The sequence below is a fragment of the Rhinatrema bivittatum genome, chromosome 8, assembly GCF_901001135.1.
Source record: "Rhinatrema bivittatum chromosome 8, aRhiBiv1.1, whole genome shotgun sequence".
Taxonomy (NCBI): Eukaryota; Metazoa; Chordata; class Amphibia; order Gymnophiona; family Rhinatrematidae; genus Rhinatrema; species Rhinatrema bivittatum.
In genome coordinates this window covers 180,053,390-180,076,057 of record NC_042622.1, presented here as the reverse complement: position 1 = coordinate 180,076,057, position 22,668 = coordinate 180,053,390, and the positions used below count along the sequence as shown (strand labels likewise).

Sequence of the window (22,668 nt, the reverse complement as noted above, 5' to 3'; positions counted from 1 at the left end):
AAGGCACCTTTAGAGTCCGATTGACTCTCTTTAGGTCTAGGATGGGACGGAAGATGCCCTCCTTTTTGGGCACCACAAAGTAGATGGAGTAGCGCCCTTGCCTGAGCTCTCCTGCAGGTACCGGAACTATGGCGCCTAGGTCCTGTAACCGCCACAGAGTGTCCTTTACCACCCGGCGTTTTTAGTGGTACCCGCATGGGGAAACCATGTACTGGTCGTGGATCGGCCAAGCAAAATCTAACGCGTAACCGTGTTCAACTATACTGAGGACCCACTGATCAGAGGTTAAGTTGGTCCACTCTACTAGAAAAAGGAATAACCTCCCCCCTATTCTTGGGACGGAAGAGTGGACCGGCCTCGCTTCATTGCGCTGACTTGGGACCCCCATAAGATTGTGGGGCTCCATCTCTGGCAGGCCAGCGCCCTCGAAAGGACTGATTGCAAGAAGATTGGCGGCCGGGACCCTGTCGAAAGGACGAACCGGCGGAACGTGAAGAGTGAAACCGGCGATTTCCCCGAAATCTCGTCCATTGAGGAAAGGATCCTCTCGTCCTGGGTCTATCCTCCGTCAGCCTATGGACTTTATTCTCCCCCAGAGATTTTATCATGTCCTCCAATTGTTGCCCAAAAAGAAGCTTACCCTTGAAGGGTAAGGAACTCAGTTGAGCCTTAGACGAAACATCCGCAGCCCAGTGTCTAAGCCAGAGGAGCCTGCGGGCAGAAACGGCCGAGACCATAGTCCTGCCAGAAGTCCGTAACAGATCATAAAGCACGTCAGCACTGTAAGCTACTGCCATCTCCAGGTGCCCTGCTTGCACCGCCTCACTTGCAGAAAGGGATACTGCAGCTTGCAAATCCTGAACCTAGCGCAGACTGACTCATAGCGTGAAACTGCTGCACATAGCTGCCCGGAATCCTAGGGCCGAAACCTCAACAATCTTTATAAGCTGCAACTCCAATTTGCGATCCTGCAAATCCTTCAGGACAGTGGCTCCTGTTATGTTGGTTTTCTTGGTCACTGCCGAGACCGCGGCGTCTACCTTAGGGACCTTAAGGAGGTCCAGCGCTTCCTCCGGAAGCGGGTATAACTTGTCCATAGCTCGACTTACCTTTAAACCAAGAGCCGGAGTGTCCTACTCCTTAAACAAAAGATCTGTAAGTGACATATGAAATGGAAAAGATCGAGCTGGACCCGAGGACCACCATCACCGGATCCATAGCCCCAAACCGTGAGTCCTCCGGAGGAACCTCCAGAATGGCCGGGATAAGTGGACCAAGCTCATCCCTTCTGAACAGGAGGACCACTTTGGGATCATCGCCCTCCACTAAAGGCGCATCTACTGGTTTGGCCGGCTGGAGCTGGTGATCCTGATCCGCATCCGGTCCCTCACCCAGGGGCTTGCGGACGAGACTCGCCTTCATCCACCCCGTCCGTATCTGAACTGTCCACCTGACAGGAAAAAGACCGGAGACGGCGTTTGGCCTTGGGGGCTTCTATGCCACTGTGTGATTTGGTACACTTGTGGAGTGATGAAGCTCCTGTCCCAGCCCCCAGCGACGGCGGGACCTCACGGGGTACCTTAGTACCCTGGCTCTTTGCTGCTTTTCGTGCTTTGAAGGCTTTATGCAGCAACAAAACAAAATCAGAGGAGAACGAGGAAGAAGACGCAATCGAGCCCATCCCCCGTTCCTCCTCTGAGGAAGAGATCTGAGCTGCCTGCAAGTTGCCCCCCCAGGGGCAGCAGGATGCGGCGAAAGAGGTGGCAGAGAGCTCCCCTCCCCCAGGGCAGCCTTTTCCTGCTCCCTGAACGTTCGCAGTAAGGCTTCAGTACCTGCGCTGAGAAGAAAATGGTCCTGAGTCTGCTGCAGCAATTTTGCGCTCCCAGGATCCCTGCGTGCTCTAGAGCTGCTGCGATGCAACTTCGCTGGAATCAGCTTTCCCGAAGAGCCTTCCCCTCCCGACAAGCACCCGGTACAAACTCCAGCCCGCAGGCCACACCATGCGGCATGATCCCCGAGCTAAATTAGGATCGGGGCCCGGAAAAAGAACCAGCGCGACTAAAACAAACCCCCGGGAGCTCGTAGAAACTGAAAAGGACAGCGAAAATGGCGTTGGAAGGAAGGAGGGCAGAAAGAGACCGCTAGGCCGGCTTAGAAATTAAATAAATCACCTCAGCATTGTTTTGTCCTGTGTGCAGATCTACAGAGGGTGAGTGAACCGGGCTCCCCGGTATCACCCTCAGCCGTGGGCAGTTATAGGGCTCCCAACCCTCTGCTCCAGAGCCTCTCTTACCAGGGGGGATGATCCCACCAGGACCTAACAACCCCCTGGGAGGCTTAAAGAGATATCTTCTCTCTCTTTTTTTTTTTTTTTGGTTACTAAATCCTTGTCCTTTCTTTTTTTTAAGATTCCCTAAGGAACGAATACTAACAAAACTAAAAACCTAACACTAAACCCAGACTAAAGGTTTTGTAACTCCACCATCTGCTGGAGACAGAGAAATACTGACAGACTCTAGGTGGCACCTCAGGGGTATAGGACGGTCCGTTAGAACTTCTCTGTCTCCATCTGCTGGAGGGGAGGCAAAACCCAGGAGTCTGGACTGATCCGGGTACGAACAAGGAACATGCGTTTCTGCTGCCCAGTGGGGGCAATATTTGAGTAGCCTGTGGAATTTGCCCATGTGTGCAGGCACTTCTTACCTGGCATAGGCAGTTTTTTGGAAGAGAACCTTCCCAGGGTCATGTCTGTTTTTAAAAAAAATTGCCTATGACTTGTAAAAGTGTCTGTATTTGTTTGCACCTCCAATTTTGTGTGGGTGGTAAAATACTTCACGCACATTTGAAAAATCAAATGTACACGGGCTATTTCACTGTCCTGATCTTAACACCATCCCTCCCTCCCACTCTTCTCTGCCGGCAAAGCCTCCTCTTACTGTGGCTAAAAGCACGCAATGGGAAAGCCAGCACCTACTCAGATAGATAACTTGGAAAATGGTAGACGTAGACATAGAAATAGATGTAGCATGCTGACTTAGGCAAGTGGTCCATAGAGCCCAGTGTCCTGACACCGGTCAGTCTGGGAAGTAGAATCTGGAGCTGATGGTGGGCATGGCTTTAGGAGGTCACAGAGGGTCTTTTGTGTGGTCCATGTTTCTCTGGATACTTCTGACATTAGTCCAATAAAAAGGCAGCCCAGCTTCTAAAGAATCCTGCCTTCTCTAGGAACAGTGCGGCAGCTGGAACGCTAATTTTACACGTGAATGGGAAAAAAAGAAAAAGATTTTAAAATATGCCAGTATGTTTGTATCTTACTTCCCTCTGGTTCTTATAATGGACTGTAGAGAGAACATTATTTCACTTTTTGAATGGGTTTACAGTTTTATTCTCTCATGGGGACATATATCCGACTAAGGGAACTTTTTGATGGGGTTGGAGATGGGGAGAGAATGAGAGGTATTGGAATAATACCCAAGTAAGAAAGAAGAGGTAATGCTGGAGTTCAGTTTTTAGGTTCTGTAGGGCAAACGTCCGTTTGCCAGCAGCATCGCACTCCGAGATGTGTCCTACTGCACGCGTGTTAAACGGATACAGAGCTGTCTGAAAATGCACTTAAATCTCTCTGCTTTGTCATTTTGCTTTTACCAGCCTCTCAGTCCCAAGAGGAGGTATTGTGGCCACCAAGCACATGCAATTTCGACCCCTGAATGCCAAGCTAGCGGGAGTCAAGAAGTCATTTCTAGCACCAGTGGCCTGCTAGCCATGCCTAGCATCAGTTCTGCAGTAGGGTTGGAGGTGCACAGGGAAATAGTATATATTGTATTCCCTTTTTTTTTTTTTTTTTTAACCATCATCATGTTTCGGATGTGAGGAGAGGGGGGGGGGGGGGGGAGAAGCAGACAGGAAGAGAAACTGCCTTTTCTTTCTATATGTAGGAGAGGTGGTTTTGCAGCCCATTATCTGGTGTACAGGAGCATGAGAGCAGACTTTTAAAAGTGACTTGTCAGTCTAGAGATTCCTCGGGAGGAGGGGGAAGAAGAGGGGTGGTCTAAAATTTGGGTTTCAGGCCAGGGGGATTATGCGAGAAGGGAAAGTGCACAATTACAGCACCCCTCATTGCACACACACACGCACGCGCGTGCACGCTCACCCCACCAGCAGCCGACTGCACTGTGGATAAAATGAGACAAAATTGTGTGTAATGGGTAGGAAAAGATTAGAGACGGCTCTTGCTATGCTGAAAATTGACATTAGTGGAAGGGGGGGAAAAAAACCTCTTTACTAGTCTGCCTAGGAGGTCTAATTCAAGCAGCAAAAAAAAAAAATATATATATATAATACATACATACATGCATACATAAAGAATATATCAAGATCGCAGTAATGCTTTCTTGCACGGAGCTCTCCCTGGGCTGAAAGGCGATTCATAGCAATGCAAAATTAAATTACAAAAACAAAAATCCCCACCCCCCGCAGTTGAATATTTGGATGGAGGAGCCATTTGGAAGCAGTTTATTTAGGAGAACCGGCAATGACCCACGACGGCGAGACGTCAGGCGTGAAATTTACCAGAAATTAGCAGCAGCGTCCTGCCTCAGCATGAGCAGTTTGATAGGGATGCAAATCCCAGAGACATTAAGCTGCTGCGCTGTGGCGGCTGCGGGGGTCAGTCGCAGTTGGGTTTTCGTGTTAGGCTTATTATTTTACTTCCCCCTCTCCCCCCCCCTCCCTAAAATGGGATAGAAATAACAAATTATAAAAAAAAAAAATACCACCACTCAGTTTCTTGAAAGCTTTAAGCAGAATGAAAGGAGGTTTTCATTCTGGGATTACCTGGGAGGTGAAAGGTGGCATTGCTGGTCTGATGGGAGAAGTGAATACAAGCTCTTAGGTTCAGACTTTGTGTGTCTGCCTGCCAGGGTGGATTTAAGATTTTGGTGTCCATAGGCAGAGTACCATGGCGGCAGCACCCCTTTGAGGTTCTGCCGGCACATGGCCCTAAAACAAGCAGAAGCTGGCTCCTCCATTCCTGGATATTTGGTGCCTTCAGAATGTGGCACCCTAGGCAGCAGCTAGGTTGCCTAAGCCTAAATCCAGACCTGCAGTCTGCCTGACTGTGTGCTCCTTTGCCTTGCCTGCCTGTGGTTGAGCAGCCAGTGTGCGCGTATGCCTGCCTGCCTGTGTGCGCGTATGCCTGCCTGCCTGTGTGCACGTATGCCTGCCTGCCTGTGGTTGTGCTGCCTGTGTGCATGTATGCCTGCCTGTCTGTGGTCGTGCTGCCTGTGTGCGTGTATGCCTGCCTGCCTGTGTGCGTGTATGCCTGCCTGCCTGCCTGTGGTCGTGCTGCCTGTGTGCACGTATGCCTGCCTGCCTGCCTGAGGTCGTGCTGCCTGTGTGCGTGTATGCCTGCCTGTCTGTGTGCACGTATGCCTGCCTGCCTGTGTGCATGTATGCCTGCCTGCCTGTGGTCGTGCTGCCTGTGTGCACGTATGCCTGCCTGCTTGTGGTCATGCTGCCTTTGTGCTTGTATGCCTTGCCTGCCTGCCTGTGTGCACGTATGCCTGCCTGCCTGTGTGCTCGTATGCCTTGCCTGCCTGTGGTCGTGCTGCCTGTGTGTGCGTATGCCTGCCTTGCCTGTGTGTGTCTATGCCTTCTTGTGTGCGTGCGTGTGGCCTTGTTGCCTGTGAATGTACTGATGGTCGCTTTTAGGCCTTCACAGCTAATCTAGAGGCCAGCTCATTAAGCTATTTCACTGTTGGCCATTATATGTGAATGAGCCCCGTAAGTAAATAAAACGCCTAATTTACTTATGGACTTTATTACAAAATGCTCAACCAACGTTCCCTGAGGTACAGTTAACATTTTAGTGGTATTTTTTTTGCCCTCTCAATTGTGGTGTGTGTGTGTGTGTGTGTGTGTGTGTGTGTAAAATCCTCCAACCCCCAGCGAACCTGAATAAAACAAAATGGGAAAATAAATGCAAAACCTTGACGTAAAACAGAAGAGACGGTCTAGAAACAGAAGCAACTTTATCTGTTAGAAAAAGAAACAGCCACTTTGTAAGCAGAAATAAACCACTCCAGCAAGGTGGCCAACTCATGAAAATGTTTGACCGTATTCCAGATTTTTACCAACAATCTAACTTTATTTGTACGACTCTCGCCATACCTAGACATGTGCCAAGGCGCTCGGGCGGTCCAGCGAATGCGGAGCGCTGCAGCCTTGCAGGGCCTGATCCCACGGCACTGGAAGCAGGCCTGGCTGCTCGTGATGCTTTTACGGAGATGAAACTATTTTTATGGACATGTCAGTTTTTTTTTAAGGGGGGGGGATCTTTTACCGACAGTTGGCAACCCTGCACGCCAGTGAAAGCTAACACAACAGATGTCTGCTTCTCCACTTCCTCACCTCTGGAGTGTCTGAGAGCTGTATGGCTGCATGTAGGCCTGACGTAGCTTATGTTGCCTGCTCTCTGTGTCTCACCTTGCATACTGTGTGCAGTTCTGGTCGCTCCCATCTCAAGAAAGAGACAGCAAAACTAGAAAAGGTGGAGAGGAGGGCAACAAAAATGATAAAGAGGATGGAACAGTTCCTCTGTGATGAGACAGGGGTTAGTCCTCGTCAGCTTGGGAAAGAGACAGCGGAGAGGGAATATGATAGACACATTTATAAAATCATGAGTGGGGTGGAACTGGTAAATAGGGAACAGTCATTTATTCTTTCTGAATGGATGTGAGTTAGAGGACATGCCACGAAACTAGCAGGTGTCAGATTTAAAACAAACTGGAGAAAGCATTTTTTCACTCAGAACACTATTACGCTGTGGAATTTGTTGCTGGAGGATGTGGTCAAGGTGTCCAGCATTGCTGGGTTTGAAAGGGGTTTGGACAAAGTCCTGGAGGAAAAGTCCATAAACAATTATTAACCAGGTGGACTTGGGGAAAGCCACTGCTAATCCCTGGGAGTGAGTGACAAAGATTTGGATGTGCCGGGTATTTCTAATGATCCAGACTGGCCACTGCTGGAGACTCCATGGACCTTTGATCTGGCCCAGCATGGCACTTCTTATGTTTTGATGTCCAGGCTCAGCATCAAAGCCCAGAAATACGAATCAAATCATCATATCTGGCAGTAGCAGAACATCTGGATACTAGGAAATAAATCTAGAATTGAGAAAAGTATTATAAATGTTCTACTTGTGTTCTAGTATTCTAGCCTGAATGTTGATTCTTGCTTGAGAAGTAAACTGACTTTGTTTCCTTGGCCAGACATGTACGATCAGGTGTTGAAGTTCGGTGCCTATATTGTGGATGGATTGCATAAATACCGCCAGCCAGTGTTGGTTTACATCCCGCCACAGGCAGAGCTCCGAGGGGGATCATGGGTGGTAATCGATCCCACCATCAATCCACGGCGCATGGAGATGTATGCGGACAAGGACAGCAGGTACAGCCTTCGGCACTCTCCGAGGAGAGGGAGAAAAATGCTCGTGAGAGTTTAGAATCTAGAGATCCAAGTTCCAGTCTCACCCTCCCAGGGTATTGGGTGAGCTTGTGCAAGTCGCTTAACTGCCCTGCGCCTCAGCTGATCTATCGGCCCTCATCTTTTTCCATTTCTGCTCATCTCCCTTCTTGCCGCCGTTCCACAGAGTCGGTCCCCAATTTAATCTTCAGCTTGCCCCTCGCTTCTCCACCAGGAAGGACCATCTGTGCTTGTCCCATCTATTTTTTTTTTTTTGCTCCCACCACCCCTGCTGAGAAGCTGTTTCCATGCGGGGAGATGCACGGTTCCTCGATGTACCGCCGAGCTTTACTCTGCGCCGTAAAGAATCGATGCTATTTAAAAATGAAAGCTATAAACTGATAGCGCACGGTTCACGCTCGACAGCGCTGCATGCGCATCCCGACGGTGCTCTGTAAGCATCGCTCAAGCGTAGGCCGGGAACATTTGCATCCATTTGAAGCATTTGCCGCCCCCCTGTTGGCGTAAACTCTGCAGGAAGAACCCAGCAGCTGTTTGCACCTGCTTTTTCTATGGGCCCTTTTCCATTGGAAATAGGACATGTCCACTTGAAAATGTAATCTAAGCACGTTGTTTCCCTCCTTGACTTAACCGCGCCTCCATCCCCGAGAATGCCGCCGCCTCCTGCAAATAAAAGGATGCATGCTGACACTCTCCCCCCTAACCCCCGCAGGCTTTATCTGGGTAAGGAGTGGGTATTGTACCAACGACCACTGTACCTGGCTAAATCGCTTTTCAAAATTGCCCTTCTCGTGTGTGTGTGTGTGCACGCAGACATACAAGTCTCCATGTTCTCTATACCCAGAAACACAAAAATGACACCGCCCAGGTAGTCTGTGTCCATTTCTGAAGGGGTACCGAACCCTGGCTTTCCCCTCCCTTCCTTCCATTCCAGGCTCCCCTCTGCTCATCCCATGTACCCACCACCCTTTTTTTTTCTCTGCCTGTCATGCCCGCATGTTCTAAAACCCAGTGATATGTTACTCTATAGAGATAGGTTTAATAGATACGGGAGCGGGATTTGAACCTGGCGTTCACCTTGTTTCTCTGGTGCCCATCCTCAAATTATTCCATCAGATACTCAGCTTTGATAATACGTAGATTATTAGTGCAGAGGCTCCTAACTTCCGAAACACCTTTTTACAGAGAGTCAATCCCACTCCTGTATCTATTAAAAAGTTACTGCTTTCAGGGTGGACTGGTACGCCTATTTGTTCCCGACTATAGGGAAATACACTTTACATTTCCTACCTGTACCTTTCTGTATTTATAGACATATGATTTTTGTCTCCGATCATGCATGAAGGGGAGGAATTTGCTTTTTTTTTTTTTATTATTGTTTTTCACTCGTTTCTTTCCCAGGGGAGGTGTTCTGGAGCCGGAAGGGACGGTGGAAATTAAGTTCCGCAGGAAAGATTTGGTGAAAACCATGCGTCGGGTGGATCCTGTCTATATCCACCTGGCCGAGCGACTCGGTACGTGGCAAGCAGTTTGCTTCTTGTGGCGTTTGTTAGGAGCTGGAGGAAGGTGCTGCTTTCGAAGACTCGTCCCAGTTGGAGGATTAGGAGAGGGGAGAGGGAGCAGCAGCAGCACTGAGGTGCAAAAGAGGTGGTTGCTGTAGCCTTAGAAGGGAGATTACACTGCAGAGTTGCACTTATCGAGATAAAAAGGCGTTGCTGCCAGGGTACTAGCGCCAGGTCAGCTTTCATCTTGGGGGGGAAAGAAGCAGCTCGAAGATAAAAGGAAAGAAGCACAGATTCAGAGGTAGGGTTCCCAGCTAGCACCATGTCTCTTGGACTGCCTGAGCCAGGCCTAGTTTCACCTCCACTGCATCCTTGGATTAGTACAGAGGAAGCCAACTGCAGTCCTCAAGAGCCACAGACAGGCCTGGTTCTCAGCAGATCCACAATGACTAGGCATGAGAGGAATTTCCATGCACTGCCTCCATTGTATGTAAATCACAGTGACTATGCATGAGATGGGATACCTTGAAAACCAGGCTTGTTTGTGGCTCTTGACTGGAGTTGGCCAGCCATGGATTGCAGGTTCCTGCATGCAGAGGAGTAAAAGTTGCACCAGATCTGCCTTTCTAGCAGACATGGAGCCAGGTGGTTATCCAAGTCAAGTCATCCTTATTGTTTTACAAAATGGCTCTCTTGCTTAAATAAAGCTGAGAGAAGCATGCACAGCCTTATAGACAGTGTTTTATTAGGGCAGGGACTGTCTCTACTTATGAAATCCCTTTGACGAATAAACATACTGCAATTAAGTGATCTGCTCAAGGTCCCACAGTGAGTTCTGAAGGGGTCATGGATCTGGGATGATTGTGTTTGCATTGTTAAAATACGCTGTCAGCCTGTTGAGCAAAATAGTAAACTGGTTCTGTTTTCCATCTTTCATCGTTGTAAATTTACTGTCACAGGAATGTTCTCATGATAAGATCTGGAACAGCATGCCAGGGGTAATTGGTTGTCCCCGTTCCATTGGTGGTCATTAGAAAACAACTCTCAATCAAGTCTGGCCTTATGGCTTAGTGCTGTGCACGACCATCCATAAGACCCTGCTTCAACTCTCAAGCTCAGCTTCCACTCCTAGGCCTGGCCGATTTTTGGAGATGCTGCGGAGGTAGTGCTCACAGCTCCTGCGGGGAAGGAGGTGGCGAGGGGCGGGTCCTAACCATTGCTCAACTTTTGTGGCTGCACTCTGGTACCATCTGTCATCTGGTCGAGGATTGTTGCTGCGATGGTTGGTCTGGGCGGAAGGGTGAGAGGGTTAAAAGTAGAGGCAGGGTCCATTGAGCTGGCAAGCCAAAGCAGCAGGAGGAAGCTTCCAAGCCAGAAAAATAAGGCACGAGACATGAACTTGCAATGAGAGCAGCTATCCCTCGCACAGCCCTTTGTGAAGGAAAAATGATACTACAAGAAGAGACTTGGCAACATTTGCTCGCCCCGGGAAAATATTCTTCGGCTCCAAGTCGCATTTCTTGCACTGCTTTCTGTAACCAGGATAATTGCACGGGGAAACTCCCGTGCGCACCAGATTAAAAATGGACACGACCAAGGAGCAGAACCCTTGCAGGGCGGACTCAGCCAAAGCTTTAACAGCCCAGCCACTGATGACTTTTGCATTCAGGCCCCGGTGATTGCTCCCATCGCCTCGCCTGCTGCCGGTCTCGCTTTCTACGGCTACCATTGAAAAGCAGGAAAAAGCAGAAGATTACAGAACACTGAGAAGCACAGCATTTTGCTAGGGGATTTTTTTTTTTTAATCCCCCCTTTCTGGCCAATTTAAAATTTGTCAGAGTCGGTCTTCTTCTGGATCACTGCCCTTTGATATTTCACGCACTCCATTTGCCACCAACAAGCCGAGGGGGCCGCGGTTCCTGCTGACTCCAGCAGAAGCTGAGAGAGCTCCATTTATCTTGTGCTGCCTGCTGAATTCTTTACTCATTAACCGGGGGTTCACTGCCTCTTTTTAACCCCTGAATAGCTGTTACCATTTCGCGGGGAGCCGCTGGGTGTTGTGGGAGGGGGGGGGGGGGAGAAGAGACAGAGAGACACCTTTCTGTGTGTTGGTAGCGGGGAGGTGGGGAGAGGGAGCTGGTAGGGGAGTGGGGGGAGGTTGCAAATGCGGCACGGTCTGCCATTGAGTGCTTTCTTTTGGGTTTGGAGGCGCAAGGAGCGGATGGGGTAGACTCTGTGCACCTGGCCACTGTCAGTTTCTGCTATCAATTTCTATAGCAGAACTGTGTGTTTCATATTTATTAAAAATATCAGCCTGCTAGGCAATACATAAAGAATTATAGCCATGTGACGTTAGATGTGAATTTCTCAGTGCCAAGAGAGAAATATTGTGTCTTCAGTGAGTAGCGTTGTCATTGAAATATGAGAAAGGAATGGAATAGTTTTTGTAAGGGCGGCATTGCATTGGGAATGGAATTGTTCCTGTTGGTAGGGTTCTTCTTAGTGTAGTGTTGGAAATGGAATGGTTCTTGGGAGTAGGATTCTCTTTTGTACACTGTGTTGGGAATGGTTTCTGGGGGTGGGATTCTTCTTATTGCAGAGCTGGGAATGGATTGAGTCCTATAGACAGAATGGTTCTCTTTGGTGCACTGTCGGGCCAATACAGTAAAGTCCGCGGGAGAGCAAACGAACGCCCACTCTCCCGGCATGCGCACAGGCCACTCTCCTGTGCGCGTGATTCTCTATTCAAATGAGGCCCAGCGGTAAAAACAGGCAAAAGGAGGCGCTAGGGACACTAGCGCGTCCCTAGTGCCTCCTTTTGGACCGGAGCGGAGGCTATCAGCAGGTTTGACAGCTGACACTCAATTTTGCCGGCGTCGGTTCTCGAGCCCACTGACAGCCACGGGCTCGGAAACCGGACGCCAGCAAAATTGAGCATCCGGTTTTCAACCCGACAGCCGCAGGCCGACTTCAAATTTTTATTTTTTTTTACTTTTTGAAACGTTCGGGACCTCCGACTTAATATCGCCATGATATTAAGTCGGAGGGTGCACAGAAAAGCAGTATCGGCCCGTGTGTTGGTAATGGAATGGTTTCTCTCCATAGGGTGGGTCTCTGTGTTGGGAATGGAATGGTTCCTGTTGGTAGGATTCTTCTTAGTGTAATGTTGAATTGAATGTTCCCTGTACATACCCAAATCAGTCCAGAACTCTGGGTTTTGCCTCCCTTCAAGCAGATGGAGACAGAGAAAGTTTTACTGACACTGCCATATAACCTAGTGTGCCATCTGCAGTCTCTCAGTATTTCTCTGTCTCCAGCAGATGCTAGATGTGCAAATACTGCAATCTGAAAAAAAAAGAAGGAACAGGATAAGCTGGTGAATTCCTCCCACATGGTTGGTAGGTCCCGGTGGGGCCATTCAGGTGGATGACCAGGGTTTTGGGGACCCTTGTTTGCTCGGTCCTTAGTTGCCGGAGGTTGAAAGCTGGTGGGACCAGTTCCCTCTCCTCCAGAAGGGACTACAGAGCCTGCAGCCTCTCTTCAGTACAGGGAAGTGATGCCTGTTTAATTTTGTTTGTTGATTTTTTAAGTTAAAAAAAAAAGCAAACTGAAGGGAAGAGTGAAAGGTGCTCTGCCAGGAAGCAGAGCGGGGCTGACACTGGTTGGAGCTCAGCTTCTCAGGCTCTTGTAAGTTTTTTTCAGTCAGGCAATGGTCTCCTGCGGTCGGAGAATGAAACGGCATGCCACGTGACAGTTGTGCAGAGTGCGGGGAGTCGCGCGGGTGGTTCTCTCGAAGCTGCCTCTGCTCTCGCTGCCTTGGAGGAAGAAGGCAGTTCGGGGTAGCACACCGGGGAGGAGGGGGTCCAATCATAAGTGTGGATCTCGCAGGATCCTGCCTGTGCCGCAGGAAGCATCGGATCCGTTCCCAGGCAGCGCGGGAACGGCGACCATCTTGGCCTCATTCACGGCTGCTACTGAGACTGCAGGAGGGGGGGTAGGGGAATTTCCATCCACCACTGTCCCCAGTCGATCCTGACCCCATGGGGGGGGGGTCAGGCGAGTATGGAAGATGGCCTCCTGGGGGGGGGGAGGATTCACATGGTTCTTCCTCTTTTTCAGTGGATTTTGTACTTTTATTTCACAAGACGTATTCGGCCTGCAGAGCCACGGGGTGGCAGAGACCCAGGCCTGAGACTGACTCAGGTCCATGGGCGAAGAAGAGATCCAGGGTCTCAAGGGCTTTGGGGGCTCCCAGAGTTCGACGAGCCTTTAGGGGCCTCGCAGAACTCTGCAATGGATGATCTTTCGGAGGGTTCCGAGGTCGGGGTACCGGCAGGATTGGGTCCTCCACAAGTGGATCCTCCCTGGGGGGGGGCAGGATTCCAAGGAGGGGCACAGAGAAGGTCCTCCCTTGGATCCTAAGGTGGTGCGCCTGTTCCACAGGGAAGAATCAGGGCCCCTGATCTCCTATGTTCTTGCGGAGTTATGCATAAAGCTTTCAGAGGAAGAGTCCAGTCATTCCTTTTGATAAGTCCATCAAGAAGTTGGTAGTCAGGAAGTGGGATACTCTGGAATCTGACTTAAAAGTTGGCCGGGCAGTGGCTAAATTATATCCTTTACACAAGGAAACGCTGGATCTACTGCGATGCCCCAAAGGTGGATGCCTCAGTGTCTGTTCAGGTGGCAGTTCTGAGGCTTTAAAGGTTCTGCAAGCTAGGAAGCTCAAGGTTTATTTGAAGCGGCGGCACTTGGCATATGGGCTGCGGTGTGCAGCAGTTTTATGCTTGGAGCTGGGCTGCATTGGGTGCAGCAGCTGCAGTCTCACAAGGCTAGAGCCTCCCAGGTAGTGAAGCCGGCTGAGTGGCGGAAAGCTGTGGTAGCCTATGGCGCTAATGCCTTATATGACCTCATCAGGATGTCCTCTATGATGTCAGCTGTCTCGGCGAGGAAACAGCTTTGGTTAAGGAATTGGTCTGCGGATGTTTCGTCCAAGTCTCAGTTAGGAGCATTACCTTTTAAGGGAAAGTGCTTTTTGGAGAAGATTTGAAGGATCTGATAAAGCATCTGGGAGAGAATAAGGTTGACAAGTTACCTGAAGACAGGCCTAAAGGGGTGAGGAATTCCTCTTCTGGACGCTTTAGGTTCCGCGGGAACAGGCGTTTTCGCCAAGGAAGGCCTTTGACAGGAGTTCAGAGGCAAGCCTCAGGGAGGCAGCAGACCTGGAACCCATCCTTTCGAGGCCAAGAGTTGAATAGGGATAGCTCTGGCCAGGGAGGCACTGGAGCCAAAACAGCACAATGAAGCGAAGCCGGTCCACTCCTCTGTCCCGGTTATAGGAAGTCGGTTGACTCTTTTACAAGGAGTGGACCAAAATCACTATGGACCGTGGGTCTTAAGCGTGATAAGGCAAGGTTACGCTTTAGAATTTGCTTGTCCGCTAAAAGACCTGTTCATGGTCTCCCCTTGCGCCTCTGTGGAAGAGAGTCGGGTGGTATAACAGATCCTTGACTGTCTACAGATGCTTGGAGCCATTGTTCCCATTCCCTTGGAGGAACAAGGGACGGCACGTTACTTCATTTATTTCATGGTTCCAAAGAAGGAAGGGCTTTTTCGTCCAAATCTGGATTTGAAGAAAGTAAATGTGGCTTTCAAGGTTCCTGGTTTTCGTATGGAAACTCTCTGCTCAGTCATTGCAGCAATGCGCAAAGGGAAGTTCTTGGCGTCCCTGGATCTGATTGCGGCATACTTGCACATAGAAATCCGGCCAGACTATCAGAGATTTCTACGGTTCAAAATCCTTGGCATGCATTTTCAATTGTGCACCCTGCCGTTTGGACTGGTAATGACTTCACTGACTTTCACCAAGGTGATAGTGGTGGTGGCAGCAGCCCTCAGGAAGGAGGGGGTGCCAGTGCACCCATATCTGGACGACTGGGTCATTCAGCCAAAGTCGGAGGCCCACTGCAGAGAAGTGCTTGCAATCACTCAGATGGATAATGAATTGGTCCAAGAGTCATCCCGTGCCGTCTCAAGTGTTGGAATTCCTGGGAGCACGTTTTGACTACAACCTGGAGAAGGTTTTTCTTAGAGAGGAGCGCATTGTCAAATTGCAGTCGCAAGTTCGCGGATTATTGGAGAGCCAGGTGCCCAGTGTCTGGGATTACCTGCAGGTTCTCGGCTCCATGGCATCCACGGGGGAACTCATGCCTTGGATGTTTGCTCATATGATACCCCTGCGGCGGCGATATTTTTTCCAGTGGGATCTGTGGTTAGTGCAGTTTCAGTTTCCAATGCCATTTACGGAACTAGCCAAATCGAGTCTCTCGTGGTGGCTTGGTCAGGTCCGCTTGTGTTGAGGGGTGGACTTGTATATTCTGGAGTGCACAGTGGTTACTACCAGTGCCAGCCTCTCTGGTTGGGGAGCTGTCTGCCAAGATTAGTCGGTGCAAAGCCATTGGTCAGCAGAAGAAGTGTCATGTTCTATTGCCTAGAGATGAGAGCAGTGCGATTGGCACTGAGTCCATTTCTTCCTCTCTTGTTCGGCCATCCAGTCAGAATCTTGTCCGTCATTGCGACAACAGTGGCTTATATCATCCGGCAGGGTGGTACCAAGAGTTGAGCAGTGGCTCAGGAAGCTTGGGAGCCAATCCACTGGGCAGAGCAGCATCTGGCATTGATAGTGGCTTCTCACATAGCCGGGACCAACAATGTGTAAGCTGGATTTTCTCAACCATCAACAGCTGGATCCTGGAGAATGGGAGCTGGCGGTGTAAGCAATGGCTCTCATTTCTAGCAGGTGAGGCAAGCCCTGCATGGATTTAATGGCAACTCCGTGAAATGCTAAGGCACCCCACTTCGAAGAGAGTGCAGTGCAGAGGGAGTTGATGCCTTGATTCTTCCTTGGCTGCGGGACTTTCTGCTGTATATGTTTCTGCCGTGGCCACTGGTGGGCAAGATTTTGCGATGTGTGGAAGTTCACCCGGGCCACATGATTCTGGTGGCTCTGGAGTGGCTCGGAGGCCTTGGTTTGCAGATCTGATCAATTTAGCGGTAGACGGCCTGTTGAGGCTCGCTCATCTGCCAAAGCTCCTGCACCAAGGTCCCATATTTTCAGATCAGGCGGCTTGCTTCAAGCTCACAGCTTGGCTTTTGAGAAGAAACACTTGAGAGAGAAAGGTTACTCTGAAGATGTTATCTCTACTTTTTTGCAGGCTAGAAATTCTTCCACCTCCTTGGCGTGTGTGAGGGTCTGGAGAGTTTTTGAGGATTGGTGCACGGAGCAGGAGGTTGTCCTTCTGCGAGCTTCCATAGCAGATATTCTTGCAAAGAGGTTTGGTGAAGGATTTGTCCTTTAACTCCTTCAGAGTTCAACTGGTAGCTTTGGGCTGTCTTCGAGGCAAGATGCACGGAGCGTCTCTGGCTGCACATCCAGACGTGGTGCATTCTCTTTGAGGGGGCGAAGCATTTGTGCCCTCCGGTTCAAAAGCTGTGTCCCTCCTGGAGTCTTAACTTAGTCCTGAAAGGCATGTGTGTGGCGCTGTTTCAGCCTCTTAAAAGGACTACTATAAAAGATCTCATTTTGAAGGTGGTTTTCTTGGTGACAATTTGTTCCGCTAGATGGATCTCGGAGCTTCAAGCCTTGTCATGTAGAGATCCTTTCTTGAGAATTTCTGATTCGGGGTCTCCTTGCGGACAGTTCCAGCCTTTCTGACAAAGGCAGTATCATCTTTTCACTTAAGTCTGTCGGTGGAGCTCCCGGCTTTCCCAGATTTGGAGGCTACAGTGACTCATGCGAGAGAGTTGTGGCTTTTGGATGTCTGACGTGCATTGTTGCGATATCTTAGTTACTAACAGCTTCTGGTTGTTGGATCGCCTTTTTGTGCTGTGGAGTGGTGCAAAATAAGGGGTATAAGATGTCAAAAGCCACAATTATGTGGTAGAATGTCAGCAAGTGTCACTGCAAGAATTTGCAGGATGGCCACTTGGAAGTCTTTACATGCTTTCGCCAGGCATTATCATTTGGATGTCCAGGCCCCATAAGCCATAGGCTTTGAGGAGAGTGTACTTCGAGCGGGACTCTCATGGTCCCACCCCATTTAGGGAAGCTTTGGTTCATCCCAGGAGTCTGGACTGATCTGGGTACGTACAGGGAAAGGAAAATTGTTTCTTACCTGCTAATTTTGGTTCCTGTAGTATCACAGATCAGTCCAGAGTCCCACCCAGTTGACATAGGGAGTTCAGGAGAGTCTGCTCAATCTGTTGGTTGTAATTAATCTGAAGAATGGCACAGGTTTTGTTTAGTCCTTCATGTTTTTTTTAATGTGGACAAGTTTATCTGTTCTAAGTTTCCACTTCTCACTGCTCGTTCAGCGGATATTAGTTCGTGGTTGGTATTAGTGTTCCTACTATCTTGGCTTTGGTAATGGTCAATACTGAGGGACTGCAGGTGGTACGCTAGGTATTATGGCAATGTCAGTAAAACTTCCTCTGACTCCATCTGCTGGAGGGGAGGCAAAACCCAGGAGTCTGGACTGATATGTGGTACTTCAGGAACAAAAATTAGCAGGTAAGAACAAATTTTCCTATTCCTGTCAATAGGGTTCTCTTTGGTGCACTGTGTTGGGAATGGAGTGGCTTCTGTCGGTAAGGTTCTCTTTGGTACACTGGGTTGGGAATGAAATGGTTTCTGTGGTAAGGTTTTCTTTGGTGCACTTGGTTGGGAATGGTATGATTCTTGTTGACTGGGTTCTTTCTGGTGAACTGTGTTGGGAATGGTATGATTCTTGTTGACTGGGTTCTCTTTGGTGAACTGTGTTGGGAATGGTATGATTCTTGTTGACTGGGTTCTTTCTGATGAACTGTGTTGGGAATGGAATGATTCCTGTTGATAGGGTTCTCTTTGGTGCACCTTGTTGGGAATGGAATGATTCCTGTTGATTGGGTTCTTTTAAGTGCATTGTGTTGGGAATGGAATGATTCCTGTTGACTGGGTTCTTTTAGGTGCATTGTATTGGGAATGGAATGATTCCTGTTGACTGGGTTCTTTTAAGTGCATTGTGTTGGGAATGGAATGATTTCTATTGACTGAGATCATTTTAATGCACTGTGTTGAAAATATAGAATGTTTCCTGTTGATAGGGTTCTCTTTGGTGCACTGTGTTGGGATTGGAATTGTTCCTGTCAGTAATATTCTTCTTAGTGCATTGTTGGGAATGAAATGATTCCTGTTGATAGGGTGCAGTATGTTGGGAATGGAATGGTTCCTGAAAGTAGGATTCTTCTTAGTGCAGTGGAATGATTCCTGTCAATAAGGTTCTCTTTGGTACACTGTGTTGGGAATGGAATGGTTTCTATCAGTAGGGTTCTCGTTGGTGTGCATTGTATTGGCATTTCTTCAGAGGACAGGTGGTGGGATCCATGGAATAGTCTCCTCTTAGATGTGGTAAAAGCCAAAATAGGAAATTCAGTAATACATAGGACACACGTGGAGGATCTTTAGTGACAAGACAGTGAAGGTACAGCCGGAGCTCAGGTGAAATCTGCAGTAGTGCTGTAGAGGGGAATAGTTACACTGGATAAGGCGGGAAGTCCATTCTCTGCCTTCAAATTCTCTGTTTGGAAGCACCGTGTGCCTGGTGGAAGCCATCTCTGAGTCATAAGAAATAGTCCAGGAAACAGAAGCATTAGGTTCTGCTTCTCGGTCTTCCACATTTTGGCTTTTTATTTTCACATGGCCTGTAATCGATGAGGTAACACAAAACCATAACAGCATATCGGGAGGAACTGGACATGAAATTACCCAAGAGAGAAATGATAATCTGAGGGGTGGAGAAGGAAGGTGGCACAAGATTCAGTTCACATCTTTCTCCTTGTAAAGATCTCTCACAACACAGAGAGAGAAACATTTGTGCGCATTATGCAGAAAAATGAGTAGTTTGCTTGTAAGTAACTTGTTAGGTACCCACTATCTGGGATTGTTGGTCTTCCTTCATAAAATGAGAAGATGTCAGGCCTTGTTCTTGGTATGTGCCGCGCGTGATGGTGTAAAATAATTAGGCTGGGAACTGTAGGTGTGCGCAAGCTCCAAAAGGTCAGTCTGAGAAACGCAAGGATAACAGATAGGAGCAATACTGCAAGCTGAAACTCTACTCCTCCCCCACCCCAGTCTGGCAGAGATGGAAGAATCGTGGAAAATAAAGGTTTTTCCAGGGTGATCCTGGACTTTGTAAAATTCAAATGTATCAATGTATAATGCAGGATTGCAATCGAGAAAACCTTATCCCAACCGGTAATACCCGGAGGATGGATGGAATTGGAAACCACAATCTGAGATTGCAATATTCTGCTGGTCGACTGCAGGTCAGAGGGGCACTGTCTGAGCCAGTTTGGCTTGGCCTTATTGCATGAGGGCAGGACTAGAAGACCCTAGCTACAGACAGGGGAATACAAACAGCAATGAACTCAACCTGTGCCCAGTGCATCAGGACTATCTGGTAACCTCACTGGCCCACAAGTAGCTGGGAAGTAATGACAGACTAGGGATCTCTGGGAGGGAGACTGCTGGCTGACAACAACTCGATGGCTGCTTATGTTCTGGAGCTGGTGGATTCTATGCAGTCTTTGACCTGAAGTGTGTCGGTGATTTCTCCTGTCAGGACAGCTGGAAGCAGAGCACAGACTTGGCGGTGTTGGCCTTTCTTTCTGGATTTTGGGAAGGCTAACTTCAAACAGCTAGCATGTTCATAGACTCAGGGCTGACGCAGCAGCAGATGAGGACAGGCGCCGAAATCCACAAACTCTGGGAAGAGCTCGGAAACCGTAAACTAGTCATTTTAATGCACTTGCAGAAGAGCTGAAATAAAATGCATTCAATGGTTTTAGCGAACCTGTGAAACTGGTCATGTTTGGTGGGGAAAAAAATCTGTTTACCATTAAATGTTATGGGAAGCAGTGATTTCATGCAGCCGCTGAGCCATTTCCGCTCACAGGGACTTACCCTGAGGCTCAGGGTAAGACACTGTTCTGCCTGCAGGGACTCTCAGGGAGAAGTGGGCACGGATGTCTTCACTTAATGGGGCACAAATCAAATTAGTGACGGCATTGTTTTCTCTATAACCATTTGTCTTAAATTTGGAAGGAGGTTAATTTGATATTCAGTATCAGGACACTGTACGGCATGGGGGCATCTTGTGGATTTATTGCAGTATCTTCTGCCACTGCTCTTCAAGGAAATCTTCTGAGACTGTTTGCAGCCACTCAAACTCTGTCCTGCGCCACCCTTACACAATAAATACAAATAAGCATGCAATGATATCTGCGCTGTTCCTCTAAAGTGGCTAAGCATGATCAGATGCAGAGCTTCCATGGTCAGATTTGTGCATGAAAGCATCTCATATTAAGTCTTGCAAAACGAACAGTGAAGAGAAAGAGTGGCCTTGCTGGTGTCAAGCTGGTGCCACGCTTTGTAGGAGTATGGCAGTGGTTCCCAACCTTTTTTTGTGTCGCGGCATTGGGCTCACTTCATCATGGCACACCATCACCTTCCCTGTCCCTGGCATCATCATTTTCTCTTTTCTTACTTCTCCTCTCCCAATCCCTGGCATCATTACTTCCCCTTCACTCTTCCCCTACCTCCCACATCATCACCTTTTCTCTTCCCCCCCCCCCCCCCCCATCTCCCACCACTCCACCACCCTTGGCATCATCACCTTCTCCTCCTGTCCATCTCCCCCTACCCCCAAGCATCATCACCTTCTCTTCCCTTCCTCTCTAGCCCTGGCATCATTACCTTCAATTCTCTTCGTCTCTACCTCTAGCATCATCATTTTCTCTTCCTTTCCACTCTACCTCTGGCATCATCACTTTCTCCTCTCTTCTCTCTCCCTACTCCCCCTGCATCATCACCATTACCTTCCCCTCCCTGCTCTCTCATTCCACCACCCCCTTCCATCACTTTCCCTTTCCTACATTCTCCTCTTTGAAATCAGCACTTTCTCTTTCCTTCTCTCTCTCTCTGTCCCCCCTACCCCATCACCTTCCCTTCCTTCTCACCCATCCCCAGCATCCTAGCAAATTCAGCTGCCTCTTCCAGCAGCACTTAGCTGTTGCTGCTTCTTCTGTGCCTGCGTCCCACTGTAAACATAACTGCATGGGACCAGCAGGATTTGTCAGACTACAGGGCCCAGTGCAGTTTCAATTGCAGAAGAGAGGAGAGCCTGCAAAGGGGAAAGATAAGTGCTGCTCTCTGGCTCCCCCTGCTGGTGGGAGGACATCTTGCAGGCCAGCTGTTGTAGGGGAGAGAAATTGAAAACTGTCAGGGCATTCTGGTTGGGAAACGCTGGAGTGGGGTAAAGGCAGAACTTGATGTGGGAGGGGGTGGTATGTGTGAATTAATTTTACTGCAGCATGCATGGTATCCAGGTGAATATCTTTTCCTGTGTTAAGTGGCCTTGCTTAACTAACTTTCCCTATCATAATTAATGGGGTTATCCCAAATTCAGAAGTATAAAGCTGTTTTCTCTTGTCCTGCTTCCCCCTCACATCTTGCACAGGTGCAAGGCGTGGATGTGCATGATGGACACTCCCCCCCTCCCTTCCTGTATGTGGGTTTTGCTCACACAGGCCTAGTGACAATCTATTATTTTCTTTCTGACTTATTTTTTCATCAAAACAAAACGTGCATGACTTTAACCACTTCATCTTGCAGAAGCAGGCGTGCAACCACCTCTGGGGTGGGATGGCCTGGCAGCACAGTTTGGTGATGTAATGAGTTTCCAAAGAAGCAAAGGAAGAAGGAATAATTAATATCATTATTACCTGGAAACAAGGAGATAGGGGCTCGGGGAGCTAGAGCGACTGCCTTAAGGGTCATGGGAGGACACAGGAGCAGGGCAGAGATTTAAACCATGCAATCTGAGAACTGCCTCCATCCGTTTTTCATGGGGACAGAATCCTCTGGCTCTCTCAGATCTTTCCGAGAAAACATCCAAACGTTCCATATATAAATATATATTTATTGCTGTAGCTTTGAACTCGAAAGGAAAACCATGCGAGGTGTTTAAATGTGAAGGGGGCTTACGGGATCGATTGTAAGCTTAGCTTTACAATAGTCCAGTGAATGCCGAATCCCGGGACCTGACAAGCGATCAATGCAAGGATAATCACTCCTGATCCCCCCACCTCCTCATTCCTCCCTTCTTTATTTCACAAGAACAGGGCTCAGAAGTCAGAAATCTTTATAGCCGTCGCTTTTAAATTAAGCAGAAAATAGACATTGACATATTTGTTAATCTGGCCCCGATCGTTACTGGGGCTGGCTGAGTCGCCTCTGCACACATGGAGAGCACACGGCTGGCTCGCATCAGCCTGGCTGGCACCTTGTCCTTGTGCTTTTTCACTGAAAGCGCCTGCCATCTCTTCAGCCCCACTACTGCAGCACAGCAGCTAAAGGAAGAAGGTGGCCTTTACCTGTGTTGCTTTTACCTGCCAAGCAGGACAACACTTTTTTTTTTTTGGTTTAATTATTTAAAGATTGTATTTGCTTTTTTGCTGGCATAAGAAACCATTTAATCCAGAACCTTCCAACTGCATGCATTTGGGAGATGGGTCTTCTCCACCTAGAAGACCGTTGAACCTATTAGGAGATCAACCTTTTATTCCCAGAGGTTCCGTGCGGTGTCTGGAT

General features: G+C 48.8%; 1 protein-coding gene across 4 annotated transcripts in view; it reads left to right on the top strand.

The window, feature by feature from the left end:
- ACACA (acetyl-CoA carboxylase alpha) overlaps positions 1–22,668 on the top strand; it is a 210,694-nt gene that overhangs the window by 170,612 nt on the left and 17,414 nt on the right. For all 4 annotated transcript variants that reach the window (XM_029611735.1, XM_029611732.1, XM_029611734.1 and 1 more), the window contains 2 exons: positions 7,269–7,446; positions 8,884–8,996. In XM_029611735.1, coding sequence (XP_029467595.1) covers positions 7,269–7,446; positions 8,884–8,996 — 291 coding nt within the window. The remainder of the gene's footprint in view (positions 1–7,268; positions 7,447–8,883; positions 8,997–22,668) is intronic.